Source organism: Aquila chrysaetos, chromosome 5 (assembly GCF_900496995.4).
Source record: "Aquila chrysaetos chrysaetos chromosome 5, bAquChr1.4, whole genome shotgun sequence".
Classification (NCBI taxonomy): Eukaryota; Metazoa; Chordata; class Aves; order Accipitriformes; family Accipitridae; genus Aquila; species Aquila chrysaetos.
The window spans coordinates 39209492-39230750 of record NC_044008.1 but is presented as its reverse complement, the minus strand read 5'-3'; the positions used below and the strand labels follow the sequence as shown (position 1 = coordinate 39230750).

Below are 21259 nucleotides of genomic sequence, written 5' to 3'. Positions count from 1 at the left end.
AGTGTTTCTGCAGGCAATGGAGGCTCAGTGATATTGGATGTTGTAGTTTTGGATGACTAATTCCTACAAAATACTGGCAAGCTTCCTCATAAACAGCACTCCTGAGCAGCAAGTTGCTGGAAGAATGGCTTTTAAAACTTGAACCTGCCTGATACCCAGATGTTCCTCTTAGGCCCTGATCGTTCATGGCAATTAAAGACCCTGGCAGCCAGTTCCCTGATATATCAAATTCCAGCTCAGCTATTCTTACTCTGTCTCCCCACATTCCCTTTGGAATTTCAGCTTGGCATTTCTTTTCTCCCTGCTCTCAATTCTGTTGTGGAGATGTGCTGCCCTGTTAAACTACTGCCACACTGAACTTGGAAGGCAGCAGCATTTCTGCAATGTCCAGTGAGAAATGCCTGCATGGGAAAGGAATTAATTTAACAAGGAAGGGATGGGACAGGACACCTGCACTACTACCTGTTCCCCAGTAAAGCTGTGAATGTCCTGCCTACCTTTACAAGTGGTACACCATTTTAAGCAAAGGTTGGTCAAGTGTGACTGCTCCTGCCTGTTGTCTCAGGGTGACAACTTCCCTGCTGAAGCATGGACCATAGATGGGCTAAAGCCATACAGTTTACAGCATTTGCCATTCTGTAAGTGCAGGGACCACGGCTTTATGACTGCTAGTACTACAGGGCTGAGGGAAAGGGACTCCGGCTCCTGGAAATGTTAACAGTGAAGATACAGGGATGCCTGTGTAAGGTGTGTGAGATGTTTGATGCCTTCACAGATCAGAAGTGGGTCTGCAAAATGACACAAAACCTGGGTGGTAGAAAAATGCCCCCCACACACTTCTTCGGCCAGGACTCTAGGGGCCACAGCATAGACACGGGTGAGGCAAAGGAGCACGCGGATTCACTCCTTTGCTGCTTACACCTCAGGCAGTGCCCGTGGTCGGATCCTTCCTGCTGCCCAGTATGGGCAGCAGAGTGCTAATACTCTTTGCCTTCATCTGTAGCAGGCTCCCCTTTGGGCTGCGGCTCCTCACACACTGGCAAGCCGGCTGCACGGCCAGGAATAGAGACACCAATGGCCACATTGTCTCTTGTCTCTCTGTTGACTCAAGGGTAGTTTTTTCCAGTGCAGGAGGTGAACAGGTTCTTGCTTTGTTCAGAAGGTGAGCCCAGACAGGCTGGCGCCAGCAGGGAGCAGTCTCTTCTGGGGCTGTGAATGTGCTGCTGCTTCTGTGTCCGCTTTGCTGCCACTTCTGTTGCTTTGCCCTTCTTGTTGCAGTGTGAATCAGGCCTGTCTTGCATAATGTAACTGAATATGGCCAGGGTAACACTATCGCCTGTCTTTGTCCATGTGCTTATCTCCTAACCAAGCATTAACACTCTCCAGAGGTTCCAGCTCTTTGCCACAGCTCACAAACAGCAACAGTACGCTTTGCTTCTGTTTACTACTTGTAAGCTTACTGAAAAATTTCCATCAATGTTAGTGACACTTAGAGAGCTGTTTGCAGAGAGGTCATCAGCCATCCGGCTGACTGTGATTAGACACCTCCAAGGAGGTATCCAGTCAACTCCAGGGCTCCCAGCATTGCTGGTCAGTGGTGCGGAGGCTGCTGCTTCTCTCTGAAGGGAGTTCACAAAAGTATTGCTTGCCTATTTGTACAGGCCTTCTGTACAATGACCTTCTAAGTTGCCATGGTATATGTATCTCCACAGCTATAGCCATAATGTTAACACCTTCCTAGGAACAGAAAGAAGACTGATGAATATACAGATTATGTGCTGCAATGAATGTCACTGTAGCAGAGGTATTTTTTCACGTACCTTGTAACAGCAATGTGTGATGACAGTGCATTTATTTTACAAGGTTTTGTGGCAAGGACTTGCTAGCATATAATACCCACAGGATAGTAAATGTACCTTGAGCTGTTCCATGAACTCAAGCTCATCAGAATTATCATGAAACTTATGCTTTTTTTCCTCCCTACCCCATGATGTAATTGCTCAGGTGCTTCTTGTGTTAGTTGCAGTGGGAGAGCACAGGGTGTCCGAAAGAAGCCGTTGACTTCAGCTGGCTTCTCACAGTGGTTTATTGCATCTCTCAAATGAGACCATTTGTAGTTTTCTCAGCTCCTTGAAAAAAGCCCTGTTTTACACTGAGAAGAACTTGCCGTCTGGACATTATCATCTTAATTTTCTGCCCTTCCCATCTCTTCAGGTAATGACCAGATAACCTGACCATTTCCTAAATTGCTGGGGAGTGATTTTGCCCACTCTAAGATCTTGCTGCTGGCAACCTTGCTCAGGCTGTCTTTTACCAGTTCTCTGTTAAAGTCCATTTCCCAGTGAAATAATCATTTGCTTCAGTTCCTTCTCCCACATGTGGGTCATTTTGAAAATATCCCAATGCATCATCTAAGTTTATCCCAGGTTACCAGTGTGTCAGACTGTCTGGCTTCCTTTCTGGAAAGTTTTGCTGGAAAGAGTACATGGAATTTGTAAAAAACCCTGGCCAAAGTCAGTTAATGTCAGATGACTAAATTTGGGCTTTTTTTTTTTTTTTTTTGAAATTGACTGTGCCCAGCACTTCCAAGCCATCAAAGAATTAAATTGCCTGTTTAACATATAGAGGTGCTTTAAACATGGACTTTTGGGTCTAATGTTAGGTATCCTTTTCTGAAATATGTATATCTCAGAGAATGTCTTGTCCCACTGCTAAAGCTTTGTCTGTCTATCTGTCTCTTTAGAATGACTCCTGGGGGAAGCAGTATTCCTATGCGCTGTTCAAGGCAATGAGTCACATGCTCTGCATTGGGTATGGGCAGCAGGCGCCCGTTGGCATGTCAGATGTGTGGCTCACTATGCTGAGCATGATTGTCGGTGCCACCTGCTATGCCATGTTCATCGGCCATGCCACAGCCCTAATCCAGTCTCTGGACTCCTCACGGCGTCAGTACCAGGAGAAGGTAAGGACTGGGCTTTGCAACCCTTATGTGACCCAGGGGTGGTTTTTGCACTGTCTGGAGGAAGCTAGGGCTGTCAGTGACCCATGTGAGAGGCCAAAGGAGCGGTGTCTTTGTCACCATGGCAGTTTATTGGTAATCATACCCATCCGTTTGCTCAAACAGACCCTCAGGAGGAAATAGATGCAAGATCAGATGAATAATAGTAGGGCAAGTGGGTGATTCTTGTTGTCTCTGACTGTCTTTTTAGATCAACATTATCAATGTCACTGGTATCTAAAATTGGGAGTCACTTTTTCCTTTCCGAGATCTTGTTTCAAATCCCAAGTGAATGTTCCAGAATGTGCATCTTTTGTTTAGCAAGTACTTTCTTTAAAAGTATCTGGATTATTCACTTCAGTGCTCATGAGTGAAACTACATAACAAACCCCAAAGCACAGATCAAAGCTCAGGAGCTCCGAACAGGTTCCCCAGGTAGCTATCAAATTAATTGCACAGTTGTTGGATTGCATAATGTAGGGCACAGACAGAAATGTCACAACTGATCAGGTTACCACTGCAGCAGCAGTAACTGGTGGTGGTGGGTTTAAGGTGATGCTGTGAATTTGTAAGATGGTAAGGGACAAACAGGGTCAGTTACTGTGATTCAGCTGATGAGGGGTATCTCATGGAACTGCATCAATTCCTTCCCTCTTTCCGTGCCTTCAGTATATCGCTATCTGTACAATGACATTTTGTTATCTAAAGCAAAGGGGCTGCTGGTGCAATGATACTTTTACCTTTAGGACATAGACAGGCAAAACTTCTGCCTTCAACTTCTGGTTGAACCAGTAGGCCTGCACCTCCACAAAACAGGAGAGCTAATTGAAGAGTGACTGTGTGCAACTAAGAGCAAGGGCCTGTGCAGCTCAGAGGTGAGGAAGGGACTTCACCACAAAGGCTGTAGGTTACTTTTAGGCATCAACAAAAGTAACTGCCCTTGATTAGTAGGGCTGAGGATGCTGTAGGCAAGGAGGTGTTCTGGTCAGGATCTTATGGATACATTTGATCTGAAGATTAAGAAGAGGAAGAATTAGTTGCTAGCCCTATTCTGACCCTGCCAGGTGCAGTTTGATTAGGTGAAAGGCTAGGTGTTATTCAAGTGGGTAAACTATGGCTAGCATGCACAGGCTAGGTGAATTTTTGGTTCAGGGTGGAGATGGGAGAAAGGATTTGTTAGATGGCCTAAGAACAGGTTTGAGACATGAGGATTACAATGCTGCACCCTGGAAAGAGAGTAGGGCAGAGAGTGAAAGCAAAGAAGACCAGAGGCTGAATCATGCTTTGAGGATAGGGATGATCTCAAACCACAGCTAGGGCCAAAAGTGGGAAAAGCCTGGGAGAAGTGTGGAGGACTGGGATGCAACTGGAGCACTGGGCTTTGTAGAGAGTTTTACCACTGTGTTACAGATTGGCTGGACTAATTCTAATTGAGGGTAAAGCATGCCAAAGAGAAGGACACTGCAGCACTAGGAGTGCAAGCTGATCAAATCTGTGTATGCAGAGTATATATTCAAATGTGTTTGAAGTAGCATAGAAGTCAAGGACTGATTTGCAAATCCAACCACCTGGTCAACCTAGCTGCAGCCAAGTTTACACCTACAGGACTGGGCACTATGATTTTTTTCTCAAGCCAGGTCTGAAGACAAGGGTAGAACTTGACCCTGGAAGTTGGATTCCAGTCAGTGCTCAGGGAAATAAGTCACCAGTAAGCCAGCAAGGACTGCGGTGGGGGTGGCAGAAGAAGTGTGAAATGCTAAAGCCTTATTAGAATGTGGAGATGTGAACGAGAGGGTTAACAGATCCAGGAGAAAAGCTTTGCGACAAAAGCAGTGAGTAAAGGATTTAAAAAAGGGTGTATTTCTTGTGTAGTGCTTATAGCAGGTTCATTTCCCAAGGTATTCTCCTAGGATTAATGCCTCAGGGATTGAGTACGTTCATTTTCCTCTTGCAAATGGGACAAATGATGGCCTAAAAACAAATATGTATTTACTTTCTGCATTCCTTAGCACTTGAATAGCCATAATTAAAATGAGGCTGCTTCGTGATTTGCAGCCCTGCAACTCAATTTAGTTCAGTCCTCATGGGACAATGTGTCTGTTGAAGCATATTATAAGCAAAGAATCTCAACAAGTTTGGAGGTCGATTGGTGGAAGCAGACAGCAGTTGAGAGACCTCTGCTGAGTACACCTTTGGGCTGCAAACAGGGCTCTGCCTCTCACCTGGGCAGAGGCTCAGGCTACAGAGACTTTAGCAGCTGTTCTGGCAGTAGCCAAAGAAAGGAGAGAGGGTGGGGAGGGAGAGGAATAGCAGAAATAATGTAGTAACAGGACAGAAGGTTATAGCTAGTAACAGTACTGACAGGCTTTGCTTTGTGTAACCTTCAGGACAAGGTTCAGGAGTGAATTTGTGGTAAAGTTTCAGATTGTCTAGATCTCTGCCAAACCAACTTGTTCTTCACTTGTACAAACAGGGCTTTTGAGAACAGGAATAAAAGCCAAGATGTGCTGTCTGTTGGCTTCAGTAGCAGGCTTGTCTCACTCTGGGTTGGATTCATTGTACATTTGGACATTCAATCCCAGTCCTGTCTAAATCTCCTCCTGTAGCATCTGACTTCATGCTATACTGGTTTCTGCAAGGCAGGGAAGCTGTAGCGGATCGATGGGGTGGTAGGAAGCATGGGGAATTTGGAGAGGGAAGTTGTACCTTCCATGACAGTGTAGTGTCAAGGTTTCTGGGTACAAGTGGAGAGTCCCATGTGGCACAGAGCACTCACACCAGCTTAGACACTGGAAGTGGCACAGCCATCAAGTACGTCTGGCTCTGTGCCTCCCTTAAAAAGCTCTGAATCAGAATAGCTCTTTAGATCTGGTACTCTGAAGTGACTGTTTTATTTCTGGTCCCAGAGGCAAAGTTAGAAGGGACCTGTCTGTCCCATCTTGCATTGCAGAGTGTGTCATGCCCTAAATTACTTGCCCATGGTCACAGAGAGAGTCAGTGGCAGGATCAGGAGCTGACTCTTCTCTCTTAACCCAGTCTGGTGTCTAACTCCAAAATATTTTTGCACCCAAGATTGGTGTCTATTTCCTACATGTAAGAGAGTATTACTACAAGTCCATCCTGAAGGATTCTGATAGAAAAATTTCCCAAAGTCATGCTGTGCAGTTACATATTATAACTGAATTGATTCGACAGCTTTGACCAAAGTGGGGAAGCCTCACATACCCGTTCTCACCCAGTGCTCCCTGCCACTATTCTCAACTGCACCGTTTCACTCTTGTGCACCACCTTTCATGCTTCTCAGACCTTTACTGAGCTGATTTCTTTTTTCCAGATTAGTTTTCTGCCAGATTAGTGGGTTGAATTAGCTTACTGTAGAGTCCACTGAGTTCCAGGGCTGGTGCAGGGTGCTGGTGGAGGAAGTCATAAGCAAGAGCAGAGGTGCAAGGCCCTTTTCAGCTGTTTGTGGATCAGCTCAAGCCTTAACATGTAAGTTCATAATTGACTGCAAAATTACCCCACAACCTGCAGGAACTGTGGCTCACAAGAGAGGAAGAGTGTTTCCTGCCCAGGAGATGAATAAACTAAACCGATATGCAAGTTATTTTCATGCTTTCTGCAGATTCCCCTATTAATTTCTTTCTCTAATCCTAAAGCTCAGCTGGATTAATATTTATGTCAAGTCACCACACACATACACACCATCCTCCCCAGCAGACTCTGTAACCTTGAGGCTTTTGAGAGCAGTGATTGTGCTGCTCACTGCAGCCATGCTCCTTGGAACAAAGCCGAGAGAGACTCTGGGCTTCACTCTCCCATCCCAGCAGGATGCAAGCAGTGATGGGCATCCTGCAGAGAGGCTCAACTCTCGTGTGTTATCTTCTCAGGTACATATGGAAGAATGACTGATGAGAGGTAGGAATTGCTGCTGTCAGCATTGCAGAGCCCAGTAAAGCCGTAATCTCTCCTTCCAGAGCCTCATCTCTCCTCAAGATCTGTCTGCTACACTGGCATTCTTTCAAACTCTCTGCACTCCACATTCATTCCCCTGCTCCTCTTCCTCCCTGGCCAGTCTATCCAATGCCTCTTGTTCTTAAAATATATATTGAAACTGGATAGATACTTGCATATTCACTTGTCATTATTCTAAAGAAGCACCTGCTGCAGCACAGTTGCAAGTGGGCAAGCAGGTAACACTAAAGAGAGAATCAGACTATAAATCCTACAGAAGCACTAATGCTATCACCTCTCAGTTCCTGAAACAGCCCTGCTTAATCATCAGCACAGTCCTTCTTGCCACAGGTTTATCCCATGGTCTGGCTATCCAAGCAAAAAAGCACTTTACTGTCCAACAATCAACACTTCAGCCCTTCTGTCATCAGCCTGAATTCAACAAAGAGTAATTGGGGAAAATTTAGTAATTGTAAATGCTGAAGCATAACAACTGGAACATGCCATCTCTATTGGAGGACAAAGCAGATGTTAGACCAATATTAATTACAGGGAAAGTGAGACACTGCCATTGTGCCTGTCTACTACAAGAGCTGAAAATCTGTCTTCTGGGCTTAGTTAGTCCTTGCTGTTTTTTGGAGACCGGCAGTATAGAGTCTTACTAGGCAACAGGTTTAAGGAGTGATTTGGGTTTTTTTATGGTATGTAATTAAACTGTAGAACTCTAACAGCTACAGGGTGCTGCAGAGGTCCAAAGTTTGATTAGCTGCAGAATATTCAGACAAATTCGTGTAAGGAAAATCTTTCAAATGTTGAATGCTAACATGCAGATACAACCCCTGACAGTGGGTATCCCTAATCTGCTTTTGTCAGAAAAGCTAGGAAGGTATGGCCAGGAGCTGGATTGCTGTGTGCCTCTCTCATTCGTTCTCCTTTTCCTCAAAGCACCTGAAACTGTCAGAGACACACCAACAGGTGAGAGGAGCCCTCAGCCTGACCCTTCATGGCTACTCCTGTGTTTTTAGGCTGTTCTGCTGTGCAGTTTGGTGTTCTGAGCTGCCTCCAAATGAACGTATGTAGGGAATTCAGTGCAGAGATCCTAGCTGGGGTCCTGAATACAGTATAATCACATTAGCCTGGCAACATGCCCTTGCTGATTAGCCCCTCTCCACCCCTCCTTTAAGCAGAGCTAATTAACTCAAGCACAGCACTGTACCAAAGCAGTATTAATTCTTGTGGCTCCAGGGTTGGCTCAGCCAGTGCTACCTTGGGGACGACACAGCACAGATACATTAAAATAACTAGTGTCAGCTGCTCTGCTAGTGTGGAGTTGGGCAAAGACCATCATTATTCCCACGCCTACTCTGCCACAAAGCTGTCAGATCAGAAATTTCATGTTTATTACCAGTCTGGACAGGATTTGAAGTGAAATTCCCAAGATGATTGGTCACCAATGTCTGTAGGTTCTCAGGTGACATTTCCAGATTCCTGGAGTTCAAAGGGGTTGTGTAGAAGTCCCCTCCTGAGCTAACGTCTCAGTTCTGGATGTCAGGAAAGCTGCAAAGTTTCCTTACTCTTCTGGTAATGTGTGTGAAGGAGAGGGTAGGGAGTGTGTGGCACTCCAGAAATTAAAGGTGTCTGAAAAATTTAATCAAATGCATAATTTAATCAAATTTCCTAATTGGAAAAAGTTTGGAGAGCCTTGCTTTATCCTGTTATGACTGCACTAGTTGTGTATTATCTCAGTCTGTTAAGAGATGGCCTGAGAACTATTATATCCCATGTTACTGTCAATCAAAGCATTTGGGGTTGATAACAAGGCTTATAAATGATGTGCTTTATTGATTGTATCTAGAAGGAAGGGCTTCTGATGTGCACTGGGCTTGGTGTTTCAGCACTGCCTCTAGGTAGTTTTTTCTGTAATCAGGACTGGGTTTTCTGGCTGGTTTGCAGTCCAGAGTCAGCAAGTGAAAGGAGCAAGGTTAAATGCAGCTTAAGTTAACAGGAGGGGTCCAGCTTCCCCCCTGACGTATTAAAGAATGGCTGGAATAGCAAAGGGTCCTCCATCCCCACCTGCTCTGCATACCCACCCACATGAGATAGTAAGTCCAAGGAGGCTGCCAGAATATTGCAACCTGACGTAAGCTGGCCCTCCTTTGAGTGGGGATGTGGACCACATGACCGATCCTCAGAGGTGCCTTCCAACTTATATCATTCTTCAACTCTGTGATTCAGTCTCTAACTGCTTTTAGGGAATAAGCAGCCAAGATTTGGTGAGAATGGCTGGCTCAGGATTGTGCATCCAGTGCTGCAAGGCAGCTGTCCTTTTACAGATACCACATCCATCATGATTTTAGAAGAATGTTTGTAAGAAATAGGTAATGGCGTGGTATAAATAATGATTTGTTCAGTTCAGCTAAACCAAAAAATCAGAAATTTGTGTCAGTTGTTTTAAGGTTATTTAGTGCTTTTCATGAAAGAATCCTGGGCTGGTTATCAAATGGAAATGTTTTCTGAAGGAAAACCTAATGGTTTCTTTTAAAAACATCTTGCAGTTCAAATTGCCTTCCCTTTATGGCCTTAACTAAACTGGGGTTGAGTAGTTTTTGTTCTTGCAAAAGAATATTTCATTGGTGAACTTACTATTCCTTGAAACTGTTTACCCATGTGTTACTAAAAGAAGCCCCATTCTGAAGCTGTAAAACATGTCTTGATATCTATGCGGTGGTGATCAGTCAGCACTTAAAGCAGACAGTTCAGTGCCCAGGTGTGTGAGTGTCCGTCTTAGGGGCGGCAGTGCCTATATGGACTGTATGACTGTGATGAAGTGCAGGGGTACATGCAGTACCTTCTCCATGCTCACATGAACAAGGGAGGGAAGGAGTCAGCGACATTGCAGTGTCTTTGTAGCACATCTTTACAGAAGGAGAAACGAAGCTGCTGTGTAGATTGCCTTCCGTCAGCAGGTTTATGTTAGGGATTTGTCTTGGTTTGCTGTATCAGAGATACTGTGATTATAGCTAGGATTTTGACATCTTATTTCTGCGAGTGGAAGCCAGACAAATAGTTCTGTTCTTGAGCAATGTTGATGACAGCCTGGTCTGAGCAGTATGTTTGTGCATGCACGCACTGCATGTGTTGTCATGGAAAGGGAAGTGCTCTTGCCTCAGCAGTTCTTTCTATCCCAGTGTGGGATTTCAAACTTCATTATCAGTTTTGAAATTCATTTTGGCACTTGAACTGTAAATAAATAAATAAATAAATCATAATGCGAAGTTCTAAGCCTTCCTGCTGAGCCATCTCTCCTGGCAAAAGGCTGCTCCCAGCAATACTGATTTCAAATTGCACAGATTCACTGTTCCCTTTTCCCTATCTCTGGCTTTTGTCTGGTGACAAGATTTTACCTCATCTCTCTCATTTTGCTCTTCTGATAAAAGTAATGTTGATCTCTTTTTCCCCATAACACCTCCAGATATGTAATCCTGTGACATGACCTGACATCTCCAAAATATCCTGTGATACAAGTTTCACAGTGCTTAATGAATAATAGAAGATTCATTGACCAGGTCCAAAAGTTCCCTATGCTGGACTACTGACTTATGCTAGGATGTGACCTCTAAAACCCAGCAAGGCATCCTCTTCAGGTGCTTTTCCCAGGCTGGAGCTAGTCATGGAAAACAAGCTGTTTCTGTAGCCATGATGTACAGGTTTGTACATAATACATTCATCATTGCACCACCTTCCCGTGATGCACAGGATTAGACCTTAAGGCTGAGCACCTTTGTAAGAGCATACAAATGGGGCATTGCCCACAACATTTAAGGCAAAGAGATTTATCCCAAAGTTCTTGGGTCTGCTCTCCTCGGACCCCTGAAGTTAGCAGACATTTCCATTGCTTGCAGCAGAGCCAGGCCATGTCCTCTGGGTGTATGACTGCAAACTCAGCGCTATGTGCTAACGGCACCATCCCCCGTGGTGGGGCTCCCTGGCTTGCGCTGTGGCTACTGCAGCAATGCAGCTGATGGGCAGAAGTAAACAACTGTTTTCATCAGGCTCATAACTGACCCTACGCAGCCTGTTGACATCTTACAGCCCAGAAATGGGATTGTCTGAAGCATAATCCTTGCCTGAATAGCTACTGATTAACAGCAAGGGGAGGCAGCTACAGCAGCTGACCATTGCAGCCATCCTCAGTGTAGTGAATGTTGTATGGAAAGTGGAAAAAAAGCTCCAGGAATTTTCTGCTAGTGTCTGTGGTCTTTGTAACACAGCAAGAAATAAAGAGCCCGATTCTAGGTAAGGTAATTTCTGAAGGTATCACTGCAGTAAGGGTAAAAGTGTTCCATGTTTTTCAGCATTTAACATGCAACACTTAAAAGTCATCTTCCTGTAGAAAATTGAGCTAGTGCTGTGGTACAAAATTAACCCACTCTTTGGAAGAACTCAGAACCAGGACATTACATAAAGCTTTTTGCAGAATGGAGGTAGCTATCAAATAGCTTCCAAAGCTGAAGAGTAGATCGACGTGGGTTTACATTTAGCTCATGAATGAGAAAGCAAAAGTAGCACTGATAATGTTTGCTGCTGTGCTAGATGTGGTCTGAGTTGTTTTGGTTGAATTGGTATCGAAATAACCACCGGTTCCTATACAACCTGCTACAATTTGCCTGTACCACACTCGGATCCCCCCCCCCCAACTACCACTCCTCTCATGCAGGCAACCCAGCTGTCTTTCCACTTACTAATTCATTTAGAGTTTCCTTTGGTTCCCTCTGTGAAGGAATCCAGCTCCTGCTTCAGCCTCATCTGTAAGCCCATCCTCTTGCTGCCTGGGGGCTGGGGAATATGGAAAGGACAGCATATGCCTGAATACAGCCCCTCTCAATCACCTTCCTATTGCTATGGAGAAGACAGCCCTGTGCACATTTAATTTTATGAATGTCTATTTTCTTGTTGGAGAACAGCAGGGCAGTGCTCTCGAGCATGAGTATGTGTGTAGAGCCAACTGCATTCCTAAGTGTTGGCAGACTCTGGATAAACTGTGATAGTCTGCACCAGTTACAGTTCTCAGCAAAATTTCAGCAAGAGGAAAGAACAAAATTATATAAGCAAGGACTGACACTAAATATGTACAAGCACGGAGCCCTGTAAAGGGAAACCAACAAAGATTACACCAGCAGTGTCGGCATGATTTTATCATGTTACAGAAGTTCACTTTTCTTCCTTTAAAACGCTCACTCCTGGAGTCATTTGACTCCATGAGAACATGTGTCTTGATCATTTTGAGTAAGATGTAGATCTGGTCATAGAACAAATCCTGAGGATGGGAATATAAATGACTTAAAAGACAAAAAAAAATGGAACTCAGTATTTATTTGGTTTTGATCATTATTAAATGCTGGAGAGCTGCACTGTTTTACTCCTAATCATAGGTCAGATTAAATAAAACAAAGATGCAACTGTGTCCCATCAAGACACTCCATCTGGTGAATCTCATGACTTGATCTTTACCCCTGTGAAGCACTAATTTACTTGATAGAGCCACAACTTTGTACGTCGTGGCTGCTTATGTGTATCTTAATCCAGTCTCACGGGATGTGTACTACCAGCATTTGAAATACTGTCAAGAGCATCATAATTTTTCACTTAACTGAAAATGCATTGCTCTGCTTGATTCTCCTTTTTCTTATGCAAGTGCATCTCTGTTGACTTTCATGGAGTCCAGATCTGGAGACTGTGACCAAGATTAAGCTATGTCCCACAGAGATTTCAGCCTGTTTCTGGAAGGATGTAAACAGTAAAACAGCTCTGTATAGGAAATGTATATTTATCTTTGGATAGAGGTAGACAAGCATCCCAAGTGCCTTCATTACAGTAGGTTATGGGTGTGTGCCCATGTCGGTAGGCATACTGTGAAAGTGTGTAAGTGTGTTTGAATTAACTGAGATGCAAAAATGGAAATCAGCATTTCTCTGAAGCTCTGAAGAGTGATGTGTGTGGACCAAAAGAAGAGAGAAGATGCAGGATCCGTTTTATGTTCAGAAGAAGGGCAAGGAAATAGTGGAGCCTTTTCAGCCACTGATTTATTACTGCCAGAGAGAGGAGGATTCATGACAGAGATTGAGGGCATGGAAGGAGTTAAAAATATTTAGTTCCCTTTGGACTGTGAGTGATTTGAGCTTCGGTAGAAGGGGAGGGGAGTTGTGAGACAACTAGGGAAAGTGGCCAGTTATAGAAGGAAAAATACTCAGCTAAATGGTTTCCTTTTGATATATTAATACCTCCTTCAAGGGCTTATTTGAGGAAAAACAGATTTTAAAAAAATGAGTTAGGATTTAAATGGACTCGATTGTCTTCAGAGAGATTTAAATAATTCCTAAATGAGTCTTTTTAGCTGAACTCAGAGAGGCCACTAATCTCTGTGCGTTCCTCTGAGCACAGGTCAGACTGGGGACATGGAGATGAGTAGGAAGACTGAACAGACAAGTACAAGGGAGAAAGGAGGCAAAAGGGGGCTGTTGGGTTAGGCCTGGCCACATCTGAAAGGCACTCAAAGGGGTGCCAACTCAAGGGGGCATGAAATGGCTTTAGAGAGTGCCAGATCTGCACGGTATCAGGGCCTCAGTTAAAACAGGAAGACCTGTCAGTTCAGGGTTATCAGGCAACGACTTTAATCCCCATGCACTCTGCTGTTGACGTTCAACACACGATTACCCTTACCCCTTTGCTTTGTCCCATCACTGAGAGTTGCTGGTGACCTCAGGCGTGATCTTGTTTAGAGTGTAGAGCTGAGAAGAGATGTACCTCCTACTACACTTTGAAAGGCCCTCCCTCATGCAGTTTTTTAGTGGCCTTTCAGTTAGTCGCTGTTGATGCTTGATGCTGCAAGAGTGGTGGCCTTCAGCCTGGTTGAGCAGCTCCAAGGAAAGGGGCAAAACCCCACACGAATCTTCAATTTACCGAACGTAGAGAGAAGGGGCTGATGCTTTCATTTCTGAGCACCTCTGCAGACTCCATCTCTGTGCAAGGGAGAGTTAAGAGCCCACAAAACTCCCCAGCTGGCGTGGGTGAGAGGAGGTGGCACTAGCAAAGACAGGAGGGCCAAGATGTGTACTTCTTAACTATGACAGAGAATTATGGTTTCTTATTTTACAATTTTCTTTTATAACCATGTTTTTAATCGGAAGCAGAACCTTTTTTTCTGGTGAAGTAAATTTGTCCTGTTTTTACTCTGAGCCTTATCTAGGGACAGTGATTGTAGGGGAATCTGACAAGCCCTAGGGACTTTGCAGAGCAGTAATTTATTGCTCTTTGTTACAAAGCAATAAATCCATGTAGAGCAGTGAATAAGCAAAGAGTCTGAGCCACCCCATCCAACCGGTGCTTGTGAATCTGAGAAGCTGGGGGTATTTTTCCCGAGAAGCAAAGGTCAGTTGAAGATTGATAGCAAGTGCTTATGGTGGAGAGAAGAGGGGTAGCTGGCAGGTGGCTGGCAGCAGGTGATGAGAGGCATCTTGTGACGCTGGTCAATAGTCCAATTCAAGACATTGGGCTAAAACTGAGAGTATAAGTGATATTTTTGGCAAATAATTTATTCAACAAAAAGGCAGGATTAAAACAAGGAGAACTGTTTCTGGATTTAGGATAAATTTAATAAACCTGAGTCAGCAAAAGCTAGTGCCTAATGATTTCCCTTTCCATAATGAGTGTCCTGCATGTCCTATGTCAGATTTGCTAGGTCCCATGGATGTCTCAAATGCTGCAGTTGCAGCAGACATCTATGTTTAGGCATCTGAGCCAAGCCCTTAAACTTTCTGCATTTAAGAGCATAACCTGCAAAGTTCTCAACGGGCTTAGACCAGTGAGTTGTCCACATGCGAGATGTTGGTTTCTGCTCCCTTTATCTCCCTCATTTACAAGCTGCAGACTCTGTGCAGCACCCAGCGTAGCACCACCTGACGCAGCGTCCTGCCAGTCTCTACAGAACTTCAGCAATCCAAATAATAAAGTGCAGCATTCATTGCCAATTCTCTGCTTGGCTCCCTGTGGGGAGGTGGTGACTTGCTTGACTTTGATCATGCTGTAGTGATCATGAATATTTACAGCCAGCTCCTCTGCTGCTAGCTACAGACAAAAAGCTCTGGAAATGCCAGGAAACCCCGAGTGTCCCCTCTGCCACCTTGGCTTCTTAGAGTAATTCCTTCTCCTCTCTGGTGCAGATCAAGTTGTTAGCATGCAAGGCAGTGCCAGCACAGACTGTACTGAGAGCAGAGTGACACTGGTGTGTGCAGGGGAGGTCTGTAATGAGCAGAAGTTCGGTAATTAGGCTCTTCAGCACAAGCTGCAGTAAAGGGACATTCAGGGACAGATTTACTGGGGAGAAGAGGGGAAAGATGGAAGGCAAAGGGGGAGCGTGGTCCTTTTGTCAGCATTATTTAGTATGGTATATGGTCAGGATCATATTCTGTGCTGTGTACGAGTGGGAGGGAACATGACAATTGCAATGGACATACCTTGTCCCTGCAGCACCTTCAAGGCAAGTGGACCCATTTACAGTCTTGTGCCCTTGAGGAAGTGTCATTTATTCATAGAAAGCACCATTCATCCCCAAATACTGCTCTGCATCAGTCAGAGCGTGCCCTTATATTCCCCTCTAAGTGACATGATGGAAATGCAAATCATTAGGTAAAAACATGGACAAGTTAGATAGCACAAGTGCATGGGGCAATAGAGACCAAGCAAAAGGTGAAGAAAATTGGGACCTGTGCATCCCCAGGTGGGAAAGCAAAGGTGCCATCATAGCGGGGCAGACAAGAAGAACACAGAGGAGAGGAAAAGCAGGCCACAGGTACTGCAGCTTCAACCGAGTAACTCAGATTTCTGTCTGTGTGTGTCCTTCAGTTTGTGACTATGAACATCCAAGGCAGAACTGTGTTCTGCTGTTTTGTATGGCCCCTGATACAGTGGGTTCCTGTGCTTGGCTGAGGCCTCAAGGTGCTGCACATCACTTACTGGTCTAGAGCCAAGCTGCCAGGTCATACACCCTGGCCGCCATTCTGCTATGTGCCGTGGAAAAACCTTCTCTTGAGGGCACTCTGTAATTTCCTTGCTCTCATTCTGCACAGGGTTTGGACAGTCTTCGCTCAGCAATATTTGCTGAGAGGAGATTCCCAACTGAGCAATTCTTACTCGTCTCTGCTCCCAGCTTTTGCTGTGTGTGTAGGGCAAAATAGGCACCTGGGCTGCTCAGCACCCAGGGAATGAGGAGTTGTCTCCACAGTGTAACTGGCTGAGGATAAGTTTAAAGGTTAAAACATGGGGCAGCCATTTGGGGAATATACCAAAGATGTCTACAAACTCCCCATGTGTTCAGACAGTTGCTCTCCCCTGCACTAGATTTATCTGCCTGGGCCTGGCTTGGCGTGAAGAAAGCAGGTATGGGTACAGTCTAGCATGTGCTTGTCCATGAGCGGGCACCATTTGTCACATGTCCTGGTGACTCCTTCTCTTCCTCTCTCCCCTGCGCAGTACAAACAAGTGGAACAGTATATGTCTTTCCACAAGCTCCCAGCAGACATGCGGCAGCGCATCCATGATTACTATGAGCACCGCTACCAGGGGAAGATGTTCGATGAGGAGAGCATCCTGGGAGAGCTGAGTGAGCCCCTCCGAGAGGTAAGGAGGGGGCAGTGAATGGGCAATGCACGTTCCTGTCACCTCCAGCAGCTGTGGAGTTCCTGGTGTGCAGTGTCCTGTCCTACTGCTTTGCAGAGGACACCATCAGGTGATGGGAGTGGTGGGAGTCCGGCTTTCCCATTAGCACTGGCTGTGTGCATGCTCTAGTGTCACACCCAGCAGAGACAGCACATCCATGTGTCTGAGCAGCCATAAAGGCCCCGTTTTGCTTGGGGCTGTACCTGTTCCTGTGCTGTGCCTAACTTTCTAGGAGAGCAAGGCCAAGAAGAATGTGGTCCACAGCTTGGCTACATCTTTGTCGGAGACAGTTTCATTCAGAGGGAGTGACTGTCCTAGCCATTGGTGTACATCTGGTATTCCCTTGCCTTGGTCACGGCAGAAGTCACTGCTGTGGAGAGAGAAACCCAGGCCTTTGGCATTTGCAGTACTCCTGCCTGAGTCTGTTAATTGCTGCGGCACAAGAGATGTCTGACATAAAGGCAGTGGGGGCTGCAATATGCAGGCCCTGCCACCCACTCAGTATGTGAATAGGTACCTCTTGGCACCTTTTGAGGTCATGGCAACTTCTGGCAATGTCATCCCCTTTCCCAAAGAGCCCCTGCAGGAGAGCACTCTGGAAAGTGCCTTGCGATTACCTCACACTTCTGCAAGACCCCTTCCCTCCCCATGCAAACGTGTACCGCTGCCTAGTACGGCATCTCAGTAAGCTCCCACCTCGTGCTCCCTAATATTAAGCTGTATCTCATGTGTTTATATAAACTTTGCACGGTGTGCTGGCCTCTTCTGTGCCCCCTCCGTCAGCTGTAACAGCATGTAGAGTCAAAGGAAGGAGGAGCCTTCTAGCAGGGCCCACCCTTCGAAGGAGTCTTTACAGAAAACCCCCTTCCCTAGCTGAATCCTAGCAGTGCAGGTTCTCCCTAGTATATGCCTCCAGTGTTACCCACGAGCACTAGAAGCGGTCTTCCTTCTGTCTTCCTCCCCCCAGTAATGTACCTCCATAGGAGAGAGAAGAACTGAGGATCTACCAGTCATATTTTAAAACTAGTTCTGCTGAAGTCTCAAAGGGCAACCCTGAAAAGAATCCCAGTGAGGAGGAGACAGATGCTTCCCCAGCTCTCTTTCTTCTTGCTCCAGTCATCCAGATGCTCCCTCCCTGCTTGGCTGTGGAGCGTTTTGCTGAGGTGATTTACTCAGTATCGCTTTCTGCCGCTTTCTGAGTCTGAGCTGACATGGCACAGAGCAGCTCCTGTGCAGTGGAAAGTGCTGTCGTACTCTCCAGGTGACCCCAAGCCACAGGAGGAGGCACAGTCCCTGTCTGCTATATGACAGCTGAACAGCTGAATTGGGTTTTCTTCATCTGAGGTTGATGATCCAGCCCATGGCCCAGTGACTGGTGGGCACCTCTCCCTCCCCTCTCTTGACCCTGTCCCCATCTGCCCAGGATAATTCTTTCTCTAAGCACCTTGGCACATTTGTGCTGTTTAATATCTCATTGACAAGCAAGGGCAACAGAGAACGTAGGGCTGCCAAGGTGAGTTATAACATATTCCCAGAGAGGAGCCCTGGGCTTTTTCATACAGCATTTCACCAGTGCTATGCACTTCTCTCACAGTCCAAGGTTTCCTGCAGAAAGAGGTATATTGTTTGTATTTGGGAGGTTGGGGGGTATTGTCCCTGCTCAGAGAGAAGGCATATGAAGGAAAGCAGTGAGGCATGGTGCCAAGCTGTCAGCTTCAGCTTGCACTGCTACATGCTCTGAGCATCTAGAAGCCCATTACAGCCTGCACTGGGGAAGCCAGACTAAGGGAACAGCAATTTTTTTTCCCCCACTTTGTAATGTAGAGGTTAAGTGGGGCATCTTCAAAGGCTATTAGATGTTGACTAAACATATGTGTGTGTCTTTTCTGCTCCCTGTCCCATCTTTTCTCCCCCTTCCCACTCTCTCTTTCTCTCTCTCTCTTTTGCATCACATCATGGTCAGGAAATCATAAACTTCAACTGCCGGAAGCTGGTTGCCTCCATGCCCCTCTTTGCCAATGCAGATCCCAACTTTGTGACATCCATGTTGACCAAGTTGCGGTTCGAGGTGTTTCAGCCAGGGGATTACATCATCCGGGAGGGCACCATTGGCAAGAAGATGTACTTCATCCAGCACGGGGTGGTGAGCGTCCTCACCAAAGGCAACAAGGAGACCAAGCTGGCAGATGGCTCCTACTTTGGAGGTGCGTGTTAGTCAATCAACCTTACACAGCTATACCTACTGCTATTGCTCATACGTTTCTTAACTTGTCCTGGACGCACAGGGATGGCAGCATGTGGAACTGGTACCCCAGGCACCTCCTCCTCCACCCTCCATCTCTGTTCATCTCACCTGTCTTGCAGCTTCCCATATAATAAATTGCGCAATGGGAGGTAACTGGGACTTGTGGGCAGTGCAGGAGTCTAGATAATAAATAATAACAAAATGGAGAAGGGAAACTTATTTCTTGTAGGTTCATTTCTTTTTGCCTCAAGCAAACTGACAGATCTGTGAAGTTGAGAACCTAAATAAAAAAAATGGAGCGTTCTCAATTCTCCAAGCACATTTATAGTGTTGCCTAGTCCTACTGTCTGGCATCTATCATACAAGGTACTGTATAAACATGGAGGAAAAAACATAGTCCATCATCTCCCCAGCCTGTGGCTCAGCAAAATGTCGTGAAGGTCAGCAGGCAGGCATAATGTATCAGCAGCAGAACTCTGGAACATGCTAGTGAAACTAGCATGAGGTCAGAAAAGACTGTAAGAGAAGATTTAGGATATTGCTCTTATGAGTAACACAGAGACACCCCTCTTATCAGAGCCCCATAGAGACCTCACTGACAGCCCAAGACAGGCAGTTCTCTGGTAGATGCATGTTTCAGTACAAGCACTGAATGTACCACAATTAATGACCTACTGAGAGGTGGCAGAATGAAACCTGCCTTTCCTTCCCTTCTATAAGGCCTTTTCTCTATTAGAAAATCCCTATCATGCTTTTCATACACTCTTCTTAGACTCTTAGTTCCTGTGAAACAACTTGTCTGCACCTACCTGGAGTACAAGGATTTTGCATGTCCCTAACAAGTTGGGTCAGTTTGCTGGGATTTGAAGTTACAGGGTTGGAGTCACGATACCCTGACTCTGACAGATTTGATTAAAATTGCCCATGACATTCAATGTGGTCTAGATACCATACACACAACTCCTCTCCTCACACACATGGCATGGTCTCATAAGCATCATTTCCTTAGGAGAGCAGCCTAATAACGCACTTATAACCTTGTAGTGCTGCTATACCAGTGCTTTGGGGTAGACCCAGAATGAATCCTGAGAATGGTGCTGGTGGATTGACACCCAACATACAGCACAGAGAAGAGTGCTGTCAGTCTTTAGGTCACACCATCTGTCTTTAAGTGCCTGCCTTAGCTGCCTGTACTCTGTGTGTAATCAGTGGAAAATCAGGACTTGGGAGCTCTCCGCTGAGTGTTCAAGGAGCATCTGTGCCCAAGTCAGGCATTTATGGTAGGATCAAGGGCTTTCTGTTCTGTAACCTGCTGAGCATCCTCCTAGGAGTAGAGGACTGCAATGTAAATACACCAAGAGTTAGTAGGTGTCACTAACTTGGCTTTCCCTGGCAATCTGTACGCTTGTGGCATAACTACAAAAAACTTTGAAAACTTTGAAAAGACGAATGTTCTGAGTGTGGGGATCAAAATTACTACCAGGCATCAAAGCCACAGGTCGGCCCAGAGCCTCTCCTGCAAATCTATGGAGAGAGCTTCAATGAGAGCATGGCTTCACCTTCTGCTCCCAGTGCCCATGAGGAGCTGCAGAAAGACAGCTTCTCCAGTTTGAATGCACAAATGGTATCTTTGGTAATCCACCATAACAAAACTTGTCTGGCTAATTAGATCTGCAGAATCCCTGAGGTGCAATTGTGTGTAGCAGCTGCCACAACTGAGCCCCCTGGTATTTTTAAATGTTACTGCATATGCAGAATATTACCACTGTTCATGTTTTCAGTGGGAGAGCAGGTAGAGTCCAGCTAGAGAGGAGACTGGGTGGCAGGCAGGACTGCCTGTGAGTGACAGTGCCAGGTCTTGTATCGCAGGGGTGATGGTGTCTATACCTGTGTTCTCAGGCTGGGTCTTTCTTTCCAGAAATTTGCCTGCTGACCCGTGGGCGGCGCACAGCCAGTGTGCGAGCTGATACCTACTGCCGGCTCTACTCCCTCTCAGTGGACAACTTCAACGAGGTGCTGGAAGAGTATCCCATGATGCGGCGAGCTTTTGAAACCGTGGCTCTTGACAGGCTGGACAGAATTGGTAAGTAGAAGGTGCGAGGGTCTCCCTCCCACTACCTGCTGCCTTGGTACCCCATCTCCAGGCTTGGTCCTTAGTTCCTTTGCTGGAGTTGTGAACTGAAGGAGATCCCAGCCTGTCTCTCCTTGCCTGACTTCAGCTCCCACAAGGAGCCCCATTCACAACCAGTTAAATCCGCACCCTTCTCTCACTTTCTCTCTCACACATACACATTTCTGCCAGCCCCTGCTTCCATTTGTTTTCAAGAGGTCTTTTTGAAGAACCAAGATCT

The 21259-nt window shown here is 45.8% G+C and overlaps 1 protein-coding gene across 2 annotated transcripts in view; it reads left to right on the top strand.

Moving 5' to 3' along the window:
- HCN4 (hyperpolarization activated cyclic nucleotide gated potassium channel 4) overlaps positions 1 to 21259 on the top strand; it is a 108120-nt gene that overhangs the window by 69729 nt on the left and 17132 nt on the right. For both annotated transcript variants that reach the window (XM_030016365.2, XM_030016366.1), the window contains exons 4-7: positions 2744 to 2962; positions 16478 to 16624; positions 18627 to 18867; positions 20827 to 20991. In XM_030016365.2, coding sequence (XP_029872225.1) covers positions 2744 to 2962; positions 16478 to 16624; positions 18627 to 18867; positions 20827 to 20991 — 772 coding nt within the window. The remainder of the gene's footprint in view (positions 1 to 2743; positions 2963 to 16477; positions 16625 to 18626; positions 18868 to 20826; positions 20992 to 21259) is intronic.